The 16,421-nt window shown below is 36.8% G+C and overlaps 1 protein-coding gene across 1 annotated transcript; it reads right to left on the bottom strand.

The window, feature by feature from the left end:
- Window positions 1-10,123: 10,123 nt before the first annotated feature.
- Window positions 10,124-16,415, bottom strand: CGGBP1 (CGG triplet repeat binding protein 1). The gene is made up of 3 exons (XM_012734287.1): window positions 16,274-16,415; window positions 15,466-15,666; window positions 10,124-13,683 (listed from the first exon to the last, which is right to left on the bottom strand). Exon 3 carries the CDS (start codon window positions 13,664-13,666, stop codon window positions 13,163-13,165), a length of 504 nt encoding a protein of 167 aa, XP_012589741.1. The 5' UTR covers window positions 13,667-13,683; window positions 15,466-15,666; window positions 16,274-16,415; the 3' UTR covers window positions 10,124-13,162.
- Between the last annotated feature and the right edge of the window lie 6 nt (window positions 16,416-16,421).

Raw genomic sequence — 16,421 nt, 5'->3', positions numbered from 1 at the left:
GTCCTTTGCCCTTCAAGTATAGTGCAAAGAATATCTTTCACAATATCTAAACTCTAGTGTTTACCCAATGTTTACTGAATAAAGAATACATCAGGGAAAAATAAAATCAGGCCAGAAACTTATTGGGTAGTGAGCATGAATCACCCATGAATAGACATTGAGGACACACACACACACATACACACACATGAGCAGTTCACACAAATGTAATGCTGAGACTTCTTTGAAACTAATTAGTAAAATAACAGTCTAAATTGAAAACTCTTTACTTAGAATACTTAAATACAGTTTTAGTAATGTATGACTATACCCTCACAACTTGAAATAGATGTTTTAAGTCCTTTCTAACCTATTTGTGAGCCTGCTACAATGGACAGATGAGATGCACCCAGAATTAGAACTTTCTCTCACCTATATTAAATTCATTGCTAATACCTCTTTAAATGTATAGTCTCTTAAGGAATAAAACTAATTCCATAGGCTACATGAACATTGATAAAAGAAAATCCTAGCTTCATGTATAATATAATTAAAATGTCAGTTGGCCCAAGTAATGTGTTTCAAACCAGCGTAATACAAGACATAGGTGTGTGTTGGCGGGGGTGGCGGGGGGTGAGTATGTGTCTATGTGTGCATTTGTCCATGTTACTATCACCGACAGAAGAAACAGTTAACTGTTTTAAATATCTTGCAAAGAAAATCTTCCTAGATGACAAGGCTGTTTGCTGTTACTTTAGTGGGAACACACATTCAGCCTTCAAGCGCCTTTGTTTACTCAACTTACTTTTTACTAGAAACTGGGGTTCAACCTGGCTGTGAGAGATAAGAGGAAACTGTACAACAAAGGTTAACATTTGACTCCACCCACATTTCCCTGGACGGAACTCTGCTGCCTGGAAATGAAGTCTGGGCTACGCTTTGGTTGAGAGCAGGTTGGCAAGCGCCAGTCAATGCTGTCCTAATTCACGTTTTGGTTTTAACTACACCTGTATCACCTCACATGGTGCCTTCCGGCGTTTGACTCTACCTAAGTCTCATACGAGCTACTTAAAATATTTTCCATTTGCTTCTTTTTATACTTCCAAGTGTTTATTAAAGAGCAAACTACCACAATTATAATTGGAAAACTAACGTGAAATATCCATGGATGGAATTTAACTATGAAAGTAAGTATACTAAAAACAAAACGACTAACAAATTCTAAGGTGATATCAGTGCCTACAGACACTTCTAAGCTGAGGTTGGCTCTTTGTTGAAAGGGAGGTTATGTAATTATATATGTTTTCTGTTGTGTAAATATTTCAGAAATGTTCTCTGGATGATTACTTTTGTGCCTTTGCAGATTAGAACATTCATTTATTTTGAACTGATATTCAAGTATTGGTTTGGACAAGTATATACTTGTATGTTTTTCAAAATACTTCATATACAACAGTTGGAAGATATTTCTGAGTGTATCTTAATCCTATCAAGCAATTCTCCAATTCTTAGCAAGTATTCACTGTTTAACAGATGTAACTCATTTCTAACATAATCTACCTGAAAATAGCATAAAATTCAGCAGCTAAGGACTCATTCCCACAGAATACCCCAACTTCAAATGCTAATATAAAATCCAGTTGATAATTGAGTTTCTGGCCCATTTGATAAACTCACGGAACTCACTAAAGCTCTTATATATGAATCCCTGTTTATTACAAAGGAAGCTATAAAAGACAGAGATGTGCAGCTAGCTGAAGAGATAAATAGGTGAAGTAAGGGTCAGGAACCCATAGGATTAGCATTCACTGCCACCCAGCATGTGGATGTGTTCAACAACTTGGAATCTCATCAGATCTTACTATTCAGGAGGTTTGTTTGCCACAAGTCAGTGAGTGAGACTGAATGTACCAACCTCCTAATCGCTTGGTCTTTTTGGTGACCAGTTCTAGTTTGAGAAGATCTGGCATCCCACCCTGTGACCTTATTAGCAAAACGGGGCCATTTTAAAAATAAAAAAATATATCTCACTTAAAATCACAAGCATTTTTGGAGCTTTTTGCTGTAAAACAGGGATAAGAACCAACTGTATTTCTTCTAGCACTGCAGTATTGACCTAATGACTGCTAACATCATCCTGTACTAAAGCTCTGTTCAGCCCCAGAAAGTATTTTCTGCCTCTGGGACACAGACTGTGTAAAGTCACACACATGGTGGCCCTGGAGTTTACGATGTGCCAATTCCTTTCTGGATATATGTGTGTGAGTGTGTGTGTGTGTGTGTGTAGCGAGAAATTTCTCCTAAATATATATGTATATGTAGATACACACACATACACACACACACACACACACATATATATATACACACATACATTAAGAATTCTTAAACATCCCATATAATTTTTTAAGGCAAAAATTTTGGAGTACTGTCACAGATCTCAATATTTGTGGTTTGGGGCATTATGAAAGAATTCCTTTTGTCATGTACTTGATTATTTGTCCCCTTCATTTTCCCTTTTATTTGCCTTCCTGGCATGTTTATTTGAGAGACAATGTGCATGCTGACTTACTTTCTCAGTCATGTTTCTTAATTTGTTCACAGACACAAAAGCCATTTTGCTGGACAGTTGAGGAAATTCTGTAATTTACTCTTCCAAATCAATCATTTGATTTTAATTGTTCATTTATTATATCTTATCATTTATAATTTGTAGAGGCCACACTTTGTGCTGATTGCCATGTTTTTGCTTCAGCCTGTTCTTGTTTTGTAGGTACAGTGTTCTCTTGTATGATAGCCTCTCTGGAGCTAGTCAATTTGTTTTTAAGGTGTTCACTTTTGGTTCCTTGCATCATTTGATTGATCCTTGTAGTCAGTCTTGTTAATGGCTTTTGTTTGGATAAACAAGTGAGTGATTACTAGGCTGATGAGTTAAGCTGATGTTTTGAGTTGAACTGTGTTCTCAAAAAAAGACAGATTAAAGACCTACCCCAGGAACTGTGCATGTAATCTTTGCAGATGTAATCAAGTTAAAATGAGTTCCTTAGGGTGTGTATAATCTTATGTGACTGGTACTCTTAAAAGCAGGATATTTGGGTACTGGGGGAATACCATCTGACAACAGAGACAATTGAGACAGAGATTGAAGTGATCCAGCCAAAGTAAAAAATTTCCTGCAAACCACCAGCAGTTAGGAAGAAGCAAGGGACGGTTCAATGCTACAGATATCAGAGGGCTCATAGCCCAATTGAAAATTTTTATTTCTAACATGCAACTTTCAGAACTGTGACAGAAAAATATTTGTTATTTAACTATATCCTGTTTGTGGTGTCTGCTATGGCAGCTCTAGTAATATGATAGAAGTGGATTTTCTGGGCTTTGTTTGCAGCTGTTTTTCTCCCCGACAATCTCCTCCTTGAGTGGAAGAACTTTGTAAGTGAGACTGTACCTAAAAGCGTATGTGGATGAAGGGCAAAGAAGACTAAGGTGTGCATTCTTTTTCTTTTGCCAGAAGAAGGAAGACTTTATTCACATTATATGTTTATTAGACATCATTCTCAACAGTAAACCAACCACACCCACACTTACATATATTGAAGAGATTTAGCAGAATAAATTGATTAATTCAATTATGGAGGATGGCAAGTCCCAATAACTTCAGTCAGCAAGCTGGAGACTACAAAGAGCCAATATTGTATTTCCAGTCCAAATACTGGGAAGCATGACACCCAGGGAGAATTGCCCCATCACTAAAGGGAGTGTTAGCCTTTTTGTTCTGTTCAGGCCTTTATGGTTAGGTAGGAGGACAATCTGTTCACAGATGCAAATGTTAATATCCTCCAAAAACACTTTTACAAACACATGCAGGATAACATTTGACTAAATATTTGTACACCATATGTCCAGTCAAGTTGGCACATAAAAAAATTGACCATCACTAGTCTATCCCTTGTCAGATCAGCACCCATATGCATATAATTAAAACATTCTTTATCTTTTTTTTTTATTTTTTTATTTTATTTTTTTTTTAAAGATTTATTTATTTGTACATACAGAACTGGGGAACAGGCTGGAGGCTCAGGGGCGGTGAGAGGCTTCACCAGAGACAGAGTGGGGAACAGAACAGGCAGATCGACCAAGTACACTGCTGAGGGGAGCAGCGGGTGGGTCAGGAGAGGTCTGCCACACCATGTGGTCACCTCCGGGGCAGGCGGGAATCGAACTCATGCGGAAGTGGCTTTAGATTCTCAGTGCTGTGCTTTAACCCGCTGCGCCACCAGGGAGGGCCACATTCTTTATCTTTATATAGAGAAAATGATAGTCAGAAGCCCATGTATTATAATATAACTACCCTCTATTAAACTGAAAATGTACTAACTCCTTCCTTGGAAGAGTTTCTAGTGAAGATCAAGTTTCTAGTGATATTTATTCATTATGATAGCTCATAACTTACATACTATGATATAAAATTAAAAATACTTAAATGCTATACTTAAGAAGTCAACACATTTAAGGGGCTAGGAGAAGAAAAGAGATAATGATGACAGGTTTACTGCTACAGAATCAATAGCGATGGATGCAGGTAGATGGAAGTACACACTAGTGTGTTCATTGCAAAATAAAAATAGTCAATGATAATTCCAGTCTTTATAACTGATAATGTTGTAATAGCTAGTATTTATAACTACCCTTTTCACTACTCACTTTGTATTCCCAACAAACATTCATACTAAGTTGTGTGTCTTTACAAGGGTTTGGGTCTTTAATATTCCTGCCTGGATTGAGTGATATAGTTTTCCATTGGCCTTAATCATATGGCATGGGGCCACCAAGAGACATCCTAAAGGATCTTCCTAGTTCATTCCCATTTCTCCTTACCCCCACTGTGGGACAGTAATCTAGTTTCCCCTTGGTAGTCACAGCAAATTGTCTGAGCCAGCACAGTAACTTCCTTGTTTACTCTTTGATTCAGAGGTATGAGGATCCCAAAATGGGTCGTTAGCAGTCTTCATTTTAGTTCAATAGAATCATTGTTGTATCCTTTGGTGGAAGCATTCCTTCCTTTGGAAATAACACATCTGGGACAGCGGAGCATGAAGTTGTGGGGTAGGAAACACAAATTTTGTTAGTGTATCATTAGGGATGATAGTGATTAGTGTCTCTCTCATGTCCACACCTTGATTTCAACACTGACTATAGGAGACACCACACTGTAACTGCTAATTCAGTGTATATACAGCCTTCTGGAGACCTTGCCCCAGTCCTCCTGGAAGGTATTTTCATCTATCTGGTCTTATTAGACACTTACCTTGATGCTTATTTAGAGACAATATCCTGCTCTTCATATTTGTTTATTTTGAACTTCCTATTTCTCTAGTTCTTTTCTGAATTTGGAAGTGGTTTTATTCAGGATGTGGTTTTCTAAGCACCTGGCTTTGGCTTATCTTTGCTGTCTCACTTTTTATTTAAACTAATACACTCTACTTTCCAATGTCCATGCAACCAATTTTTCCACTGTCTAGAAATCCTTGCGTTATCTTATCTGTTCATGATACTCTTTTTATTTTCTAAAACTACTGTAAGTTCCTTCTCAGATTTTAAGGAACTTGAAGGCACAAAGGGAAGCAAATGTGTATCTGGGCTGTCCCATTATTTACACTCTGTTTTGATGTTTACATGTGACACACTCAGACTAGAAGCAAAGAAAAAGAACTTCAGGTTGCCATATACTTATCTCTCTCATAAAAATTCACAAAATGGGGCCCTCCCTGGTGGCGCAGCGGGTTAAAGCACTGCACTGAGAAGCTAAAGCCACTTCCGCATGAGTTCGATTCCCGCCTGCCCCGGAGGTGACCACATGGTGTGGCAGACCTCTCCTGACCCGCCCGCTGCTCCCTTCAGCAGTGTACTTTGTCGATCTGCCTGTTCTGTTCCCCACTGTCTCTGGTGAAGCCTCTCACCGCCCCTGAGCCTCTGGCCTGTACCTCAGTTCTGTATGTACAAATAAATAAATCTTAAAAAAAAAAAAATTCACAAAATGAAACTGAGTTAAAAGTGTGTGTGTGTGTGTGTGTGTATAACACACATGGACAAATTAAATGGAAAAGGATATATAGCACATGAGAAATTTCTTAATCTTTCAAAAGACAGAGTGTAGTTGGATAGGCAACAAGTGTCTGTCGGGAATGGAAGAAGAGAGTTGATTTACCTGACAAAACCTGAAGAGGCTTGGCCCCTGAAGTCTTCAGGGAGACTCTTAGGGTGATCCATACCCACCTCCAGACCATATAAGTAGGCAATAATTTTCCCACTCACAAATCCACATCCCTCACCAAGTATGAGACCAGAGGTTATTCCCTGATAAGTGAACCAGAGAAGATCCAGATTCAGTAAAACCAGTTGGATAGAGAGGTGTGATGAGGTAAGAGGCTAACAACATGGACTTAAAGAATTTTTATGTATTGACCATGAGTTCCTATATTCATTTCCTCTTATTGCTGTCACAAGGTGCCATAAGCCACAAGCTTGGTGGTTTAAACAGAAGAAACCTATTGTCTTTAGTCTTACAGCTTAAAAGTTCAAGATCAAGTTTCTGAGAGTTGTGCAGGAAAATCTGTTACATATCCCTCTTTTAGTTTTGGTTGTTTGCTAGTCTCTTACTATATCATCTGATCTTTGTCTTTAGGTTTACATGTTTTTATTTTCTCTCACTTTTTCTCCCACCCTCTTCCGCTCATTCCCTCTATCCCTCTGTAAATTTTCCCTTCTAACAAGGCATCATTCATGTTGGATTAGAGGCCCATCCTATTCCACTATGACCTTTTGGAACTAATTTCATCTGTAATTATCCTTCGGTAAAGGTCACATTCTAAGTTACTGAAGTTTAGGACTTCAACATGCATTTTTGTTGTGGTGGGGGGGAGACACAATTCAACCCATGAGAGCTTCCTTATTTATGCTGCTCTCAAAATCCCGACAATTGTACATATTATACAATCTTTATATCTCTGTTCCTATGAGCTTGAAAATACTAAAAGTACTTAGGTAAAAGATTTTCAAAAACAAGCATTTGGAGTTCTTCAAAGATTGTTTTGCTTTTTATTATCTATTGCCTAGCTCCACCATGAACATAGGGATTTGAATCTACTATTATGTTCTTAAATGGTAAAGGGCATCTAAAATTACTGGATAGTTAAATGTTTCCAACTAGAAAGAGAAGAAAGCAGAGACAATGCAAGAGCAGAAGAAAGTTTAAAAACAATTATAGTCATAGGAAGGTAAAGTGATACAATCATAAACAGGATACTATGAAAAGAGAATTTACAGAAAATAAGGTACATTAAAATCAAAAGTAGAATAGAATAAGTGAAGGAGAGCAAATGAGGAAATAAATAATATTAACAATATAAAACTATATGTATTCCAATCACTTAAACAGACATTATTTTCCTGGGTGCTTTCCTTCCCAGTCATCTTTTTTCTTGACCCACTCTGAAATTTGTTTTTTACTAGGTCCAAACTGCTGTCATCCTGGGATTTGCTTTGTTGTTTTCTGAAGCAAATGTTTATTTGTATTTACATTTAAGAACAGAATAGTGGATTCAAATGTGTATGCTCACGGTGGGACTAGGCAATAGGTTAGCAGAATCATGACAATCTTTGAATTATACACACACATATATGTAATTATAGATAGAATTTAAAAAATATATAAATTCATTTTATAAACTAGGAAATAAGTTTAAGAAAATATGCTACTTAGTACTGAGAAACAATAGAGAAATGTCTTCAAATGATCAAAGAAAATGATTTTCTATCTTCCCAACCAAAATTCAGTTAATCAGTTATAAATCATGTTATTTTCAGTCATACAAAGTTTGAAGAAATAAGGCCCTCCATACATTCTTTCTTAGGAAGTTCTTGGAGTAAGTGTTTAAACCAAGTGATGGATTAAATAAGTGAGGCTGTGGAATACAGGATAGGACTGATCTAGTTAGGATAACAGCTAAGTGACATCCCTGGATGACCAATGATATTAGACCTCGAGAAAAGAGAAAAACAGGTTCATATATGAGTAGGAGGAAGAAGACTTCAGGAAAATCAATGAAATTGTTTGACATATTTCAGAATTTTAAAGTTATCTGTCACATGAAGGTACTTGTCAGTCATATCTTTGGTATATTTAGAAATACAGGATACAGTAAATGAAAAAAACTATTATCATTTAAAGAAAAATTATCTGAGGCAGGAATCACAGCACACTGGTGCAGAGGTAGACAACCATTTAAACAGCCATAAAAGTTGCATTTTTTTTAACTGATTTTAACTACATAAAAATGCTGTATTGAGGCATAATAGGAATGGGAAAATAAAAACACTAATGCTAAACAGAGAAGTTTGAAGAGTCTGTCATCTGATACACATATGCAGCTAGGGGCTTGGATTATAATTGGTTAATGTGCAACAAGGTGCACAGTGACTGGCTAGATATCCAATATTCAATGCAGGCCTTGTTTTCTGATAGGCATTGCATTAAAATGTGATAGGTTCTCATTTTGAAGACTCTGGTCAGTCCCCAAAATAGATTTTAATCTGGAAATTGACATTTTATGGGTGATATAAACTGCAGGTTTTCAAAGAATATGCAGACCATGTATTCTGCAAATTTTCAGTTTTTGTTTCTTTTGTGCATTAACACTTTGAAAATCAAGATGAAACCAGTGACAACTATTTGGCTGGCAACTATTTCGTTTCATGTGCCTTGCCAAGAAAACATTAAGAATAGATGATATGCCCCTTCCCATGTGCTACCATCCTCCTTCCCGCCTCCTTCCCCTGGTTGTCACTATAGTGTGGCAATGAATCATCACTAGAAGGAATGCTTCTTGAAGTCAGGAATGTTTCTCTGTTGCATCTCCAGTGGTTAGAGAAGTGTTAGGCATGTGCTAGACATACTAAATGCTATTTGATTGTATGTTATTTAAATTTAACCAAGAACAGGCTACATAGGTTTTTAAATGATCTAGTTCTAACATGTAAAGGAGAGCTAATGCTTAATCTAATATGTATTTAAAACAAGTGAAATGAAGTAATATATTGGAGAGGTATTCAGGTGGAAGACATGCTATGTATCATATGCACTTATTTCCTAGAGAGACAAAAAGGTAACTTTCCTGATACCCAGAGGAACATACATTCTATTGGCTTACATTTAATAAAAGTTGTTAAACTGATCTATGGAAAAAATGAAAACATTAAGCTGGAAGCAGAAAGTGTTGATTAATTTAGGAACTTTCTACTATTTTCACCCCAGGAAAAATCTTTTATATTTTCCCCATTGAAAACTACATAAAACTACTAACAGGCAAGACATTTGCAATTTGTATGCAATTTTTGGTCCCCAGTGATAAGTTAGAATATAGTTAAGTTTTTCAGAAATCGAAAAATATATTTGAAAAGCAAATCAGGTGTTTGTCATTGTAAGTGTAGGAACTTAAGTTTCCAAATAAAAGCATTGTTTATTTAAATACTGCCTAAATAATTTTGGGAGTGGATTATCTTTAGCTATGGTGTGAATCTTATTTCGCAGAGTATATGCTTTATATTGGCCATAAGGGTTAATAATTCCAGAGATTAGTAAAATTCTATAAATATTTTGTAATTATAAAATGTTACTGATTCATAAAACAAAATGTGCTTTCAAAAAATTCTGAAAAATTTTTGAAATTTATTTCTAAAAGTCATGGTGACAAAGCTTTAATAAGAGACATTTATACTAATGATACATGCGTGAGCAAAAAAAAAAAAGCATGGGAATACAAAACTAAACATAGTAAAACTTTAATGAATACAGTATTATGGGTACAAACAGGATAATTGTATTTACCTCAGAAGTCTAGTATGATAGCATGGATTGAGATAAACCAAGGTTTAGAAGAGCCACTTCACTATTCACATTTTAATCAGTGTTGACCAGATGTTAAAGCAATTTATTTAGGGTTATTTTTTTTTTTTTTTAAAGAACTATAGAACAAAGCTTCTATTTAAAAAACATGTTTTAAGGTGATCTGTATGCAGTTAAAGGCAGTTGGGGCAAGTCAAACCACAGAGAGCCCTTACAAAGACTAAGCACCAAAATGAAGAATTGTTTGTGGCTTTTGTTTTGGGCCACCTTAAATTTTATTTTGTTTAAATGTGTTTTCCATTAACATTCACATACAAATTCTTTTAGGCAAAAGTTTTAACATGGAACTTTCTGCTTGGAGATCTTGCCAAGTGTTACTTACAATAGTTTTAAACAATGAATACTTTAGAACAATCCCAAGTAGACTCTTAAATTGGCTACAACTTTAAGATGCAGAAATTGTTCTTTCATTTTTCTGGTCCCAGAAAATTTAGTAGGGCCAAACGCATCAAATCGAAGTAGCTTTTTTTTTTTTCTTTTTAGTTTTACTCAAAGTTGATAATGAATAGCTATATGGGCTTTCATACACAATTTTTCTAGATTAGTGCCCTGTAAAAAATGATTACAATGTTCTTCAGGCTTGCTATATGCTCCATAGAATCAAAAGAAACCAACGAGGAATTTAACATTTCAACAAGCTAGAACTATTCACTGTAAGCATATAGTGAAATTCTGGAAGACATACTACCATACTTCGAGAAAACACTATTAACAGGTAAGCATGTGTTGAAGGCAGTTTATAAATGAAACATTACAAATCTTATGTTTATGCATACAACTTATAAAATAGAAAAAAGAACTGCTACTCTTCCAATAGTATAGCATCACACTAACACTATGTAGTTAAGATTGAAAGTTTCTGTACATGTCCACTCACTTCCACAGCAGCATATGCCTTAGATATTCATGTCATACCTAACATTTGCCAACTATGGTTTCACGGATTTGTACAAGTTTGAGCAGGCTAAAACAATCATTTTGCTTTATCTATTTCACTATGAGACAAAGTTAAACAGTTTCAGGGAACAAAAAGTTTCATAATCAGTAAAGAAATATTAAATCTCTGTTAATGGATGGAAAATGCTTCTAAGGACATGATATAATCCTAACAAATAGATTATACCCCTAGATACAGCATCATTGGGAACTAGTTAGGAGCCTGGAGAAATACTAAAATACATAGGACCTAAATGATAATCAAATTAGTTGTAACTACTAGAAACATAACTGAATTATTGTTGTTTTTCTAGTGCAACGTCATCCATTTTACTGCTTAGGACTACTCAGTGATGTTCCGCCACTATGTGTTTGCTATTAGCACAAATTAATAACTAACCGATAAGGAGCAGTCTGAATCACATGGAAATTTGAAAAATTAGTGATTGTTTATCTAAATTTTTGTTCTAAATAGGGTAAAAATCTCAATTATTCCCTATCTTCTTAGATAATTCAAGTTAAAACATGGTTGCCTGCAAATTCTTTACTAGAGGAAGGAAAGGCAAAGTACATAGTTTGTATTTTGCTGCTTATCGCCTCACATGTGCTTTGTCAATGAGAATAGCATCACTCCAGGCATTTATTGTGCTATTTTAACATAAATGAACATGAAAAAAAAACGGATAGCTCAAATTCTGACAAGTGATTTTGTTTATTGGCAGGTTTACTTTAAAATGAAAACAAAAAACCTACACAAAAATCTAACCCCAAATGGGCACTTTGACGATCTGGACTAGGAACTTTAAGTTTGTAAAAGAAACATAGACATGGGAATCTGTTTCTGAAAAAAAATATAAAAACATAACCTTCTTTTAACTTTGGCTTTTTATTTTTAAGTGTGATAACTTCAAAATAACTCCAAGTCAAATAGGGCATTGCCTGTCAATGCTTTGTAACAGAATGAATCTCTAAGCTATTTTGCAATTGAACATTTTCAGAGAATTTAAGATTTTTTTAAAGCTCCAGTGTCAAGTTTTTAGCGGTTTAATTTTTAAAAAATATAATTTGGGTCTCCAATGAAGACATAACTGGTTCAGCTACTCTGATAAGCTTACAGGACAGTGAGGTTCAGAGAGCTCATTTCCTGAACATGGTAGACCTTTAAAAGAACAGATTATTTCCTTACCCATACAGTTATGCAGGGTACTGCCAGATCTCTACTACAAAAATCTCACCAGTATTTCTAGACAATTGTTTACCATCCATGTTTAAACACTTTATACTACCAGAGGCAAAGCAAATAAAAGTGAGTCTATTTACCTAAGTAAACTCATATAACTACACAGTAAAATGTATAGAAAGTAATTTCCTTAATATGTGGTCTGTCAGCCAAAAATAATTACTAATTCACTGTAAAACAGGAAATGCAATCATAAAGTATCTACCTGTTTAAATCAAAATGCAAATCTTGAAGTCGTGGAACACCGAGAGACAAATAAAAAGGCTTCCAAGTTCAAGAGAATGCTTGAAATGAAAGCTAGGGTTCCAAAATTTTTGTTTAAAGAGACCAAAATCATGTCACTGCAAAATTCTCCATGTCTTCTGGCACTGACATTAGAAGATTTTAGTCTTTTGGTCACGTAAAGCTGTTAGTAAATAGATCAGTAAATCTTTAAAAAAGGAAGAAAAAAAAAAAGACAGTGAGAAACTGAGGAAAAGTTAAGCTAACTACATCATGCACAAGTAAAGCATAGTTTGAAATAAAGTCACTTTCTGCTAGGGATCTGAAGATAGAAGAACTCTTTCCCGCCATCCCTTCCTTTTCGAAGAGGATCCTCTAATCACAAATAAATCCTCTAAGTTACTGTGAGTGGTGTTGCCTGGCAGCAGCTTCAATTTCCTAGATTCGTCTTCAATCCAAGTAATTAAGTAATCTCACAAGGAATAATCATACATGGCAACAGGGTAAGAAAGCAGGGCAGTTCATCCATGCACAAACATCTCAGGAGAAATACCATCAATTTTAAAGATAACCATCAGGTTTCAGGTATTCTAACACACTCTAAACCCTAAGTGTTGCTTTACACCATTGGTGACAAAAATTAACAGTAAGTTTTGCAGTGAGGTTTTGTTTTGTTTTGCCTGCAACTATATACACATTGCAAAGCTATTCTGCATCACATGATTTTAAATGAAATAAATATAAAAATGAACCACACAATCAACACATAACTTTAATACTCCACATTATTTATCTTGATCACAATGGTGATAACCTCCTTGTCAACAATCTTGTGAGTTGAGGAGCTGATTCTCATTCTCATATCCATCAGGCAGATATGCTCTCCGCAACTGGTCTGACTTAGGTATGGAGCCTCCATTCTTCACGTGGCGAGACAGGAAAGCGCGAACTGCTGGATGATCAGCCTTCTCAAGGGGGATGTTGGCTTCCAGGCACATTTTCACAAAGTCCTGGATAACACTGACTTTCTCTGTTTGCGCAGTACTGTTGCACTGAAGGGATGCAGTTAGGGGCCTCTGCTTCTTTCTCACATTCTGCTCTTCAAATTCTGCCTTCCTCTTGGTATGAGTCTTTGACTTGAGATGGTCACTAATGGCAGACTTGCGAACATGATTCAGAACCACATTGCAAGAAGTGCAGAAGAGTTTTCCTCCATCTTCGTGCAACTCACCTCCAAACTCAGTGACTCGATCCAGAGGAGTCACGTATAGAGCAGTCTTAGAACGGTTTCGAGCAGGGGGTGCTGTCACAACGAATCGCTCCATTGTTACTTTGAATTAGGCTATTTAAACACAAGAGAAATAAAAACAATTGTTCTAACAGTTCATATGGGAAGAAATTCACAAGGCAGGTATAAACACAGACTAAAGACTTCAGAAAACTTAAACTCAAACTAGTAGACTGCATACATTAAGTATTAATTTTCCTGAAAAAAGCAAACTAAACTACTTGTAACAACTAAGTTCATTCCCTTGACAAAATTAAAATGCATTAGAACTACGAAAAAAGAACTGCAACTATCCCACATGTCACTACTGTTTAAGAAAAATTAATCACAGATTAGTATTTATTAATTATATTTAGGTATGCATTTAGGTTTAAAAGAATTTCTTTCCCCCTTTCATCATTCTGGAGCAACTGTTTTTAGGAACACAAATGGAGGGAATTGTGCAAAAATTTGTTCAAACAGAAGGGCCACTAAACTGGATAATTCTACATGAGATGAATATATTTTCCAAAAATTGTTCTGAGAAGATAAAAACTACAAAGAACACAGTAGAAGCAATTAACAACAGCACTGACATTAAGTTTTAAAGTCAAAATATAGAACACAGTTACCTTTTAATATAATAAAGTTTTCATAAAGTTGATAATCAAGAGATGCAAGTACTTTCTCCAACTTACTCTCCCATTTTCCATTAAAGTTTTATAATTAATTTGTTCATATTTTACAGAGTAACTAATAACTAGAACAAAATTAAGGACTTAATACAGTGTACTATATAACAGATGTCCAATTACAATTTGTTCTTCATGAATAATCATATTCACTACTTTTCCATGTATTTAACTTAGAAACAGCTTATTTCTCAATTTAACCTAATAAACTTTATGATCACTGCCAAAATCATGTTTTTAAGGGCACTGAAAACTTGTGATAAAGAACAAAGTGTTCTTTATCTTTGGTGTTCCCTGGAGTCATGTCCCTCAGTAATAAGCTCCTGCATTTGTATATAAGACATTAAGATGAATATGACAGAATTCAAAATGAAAGTCTGTTTGATATAAATACATTCGAGAAAATTTCCCAAGTGTGCTCGGAGGAGCAATGCATTATAAATATAACAACAACAACCAAAAAAAGGCATATTCTGTTCATCTATACTAGAGAATTAACAGCTGGGTAACATGAAACTGACACCTGTGGCCATCAAATACTTGGGAGAACTTAACATTTCACAGGAATTCTGTAAACATTGATAAAGTTTAGCTTTAATTCTACTTTTCCTTTTAATTTCTTTAATGCATGGCTCTCATTCTAAATACTGTTAGACTAAGGTTTTAATAGCAGCTAAGACAAATATGATTCCTCCTAGTGAGTAGTAGCTGAATTACTATTAGACATGTGCAATTTACAGTACGGTAAGTTTACAGAATGCTTTACACTGCGATAGTAATTAAGCTCAGTAATCCTATTTAGTAAAAATATTAAATATTTGTACCCAGTAATGCCTAAATCTGTGTGAAAAGTCTAACAAAATTTGGATTTCAAACTTGCAAATAATAAACATAATGCAAAAAATACTCGATCACTTGTGTTAGTGTGAAAGTCTTCTGAATCCCACGGTCTAGTAACTTTCAAAAGTTTGTTACTGCAGAGGCTAATATCCACCCAGTAGAGGATGCTCGAGTTTACAGATCCCAACAAAAGTGTTTTTAACACTTTTTTCCCAAAGTATTTTAAGCAAACGAGATAGTCAAAAAGTTAAGAACAGTAATTAGTCAACAAAAGAATCTAAACCAAAATAAAACGCACTGTCAGTTTTCAAGTTTGAATGTTTACCGATTTAGTTTCCAGTTTTTATCCTCTTGTACTTGGTAGTTGAAGAGACTTCAGCTCAAAACCAGAGGCACAAGAAATCCTGGCACTTTCCGTTCAAACTCGGAGATGCCTTCAAATCAGTTTTTCAACAAGTGGTGGTGAGGAAAGAGTTTCTGGGCTTGCACCCTATTTTCCCTGCGGTGCCGGGAAATCATGCCTTTACTGTAAAACACACACACACACACACACACAAATGAAAAGAAAAAATGGGGGAGGGGGAGGAAAAGAAGGGTGGATGAAAAGATGAACAAGAACGTCAACAACAGCAACCAAGCAGGTGTCTTAAAATCGCTCCTTGGAAAATGCCACACCACAACCCGTTCCAAACATTTACCCCAATACCGCTCACCCTGGTCCCTCCTCAGTTGTGCGCCCCGTTTTGCGCCTCCTCTCGCGCCCCAGGCCCCAGGATTCGGGAGGGAGAGGCCAGGCCGGGCGCGGGACGTTCCGGCGTCTAGACTCTCCCCTCCCGCGCCAAGCCCAGCACGCCGGCGCCTCCACGCCCCGGCCCCGCTAGCCCCGCAGGGCCGAATCCCAGCAGCCGGCCGTGGGCCCGGGAACTCGACAACCGAGTTGGCGGTAGTCTCAGGGGAGACGGCGGCAGCCTGGCGGAGGCAGCCGCTGTCAGGCTTCCCGTCTCCTCCCTCTTCCTCCCGCCGACAACGGCCCCCGGCCCCGCCCCCGCCTCCCGCTTCGGGACGGAAGGCCCCGGGCCCAAAGCCCGCACCAACGGCCGGGCCCACCCTTGGCCTCCCTAGTTCTTTGGTACCGTAGGATCGGGGCGGCAGCTAGGGCAAGTGGACGAAACCCGGTCGAAAAGGAAAAGAGGATGAAAAGGAGGACCAAGTGGGTGAGGTAGGAGGAGGACCCGTCGCTGCTGCTGCTCCTGCTCCTGCTCCTGCTGCTGCCGCCGCCGC

This window comes from Condylura cristata, unplaced genomic scaffold (assembly GCF_000260355.1).
Source record: "Condylura cristata isolate star-nosed mole 26May11 unplaced genomic scaffold, ConCri1.0 scaffold00003, whole genome shotgun sequence".
NCBI classification, from domain to species: domain Eukaryota; kingdom Metazoa; phylum Chordata; class Mammalia; order Eulipotyphla; family Talpidae; genus Condylura; species Condylura cristata.
This window is presented reverse-complemented; position numbering and strand designations above follow the sequence as displayed.

What these genes read in the sequence shown, in the direction of transcription:
- CGGBP1 (XM_012734287.1), bottom strand. Translation starts at nt 13,666, where the DNA reads ATGGAGCGATTCGTTGTGACAGCACCCCCTGCTCGAAACCGTTCTAAG.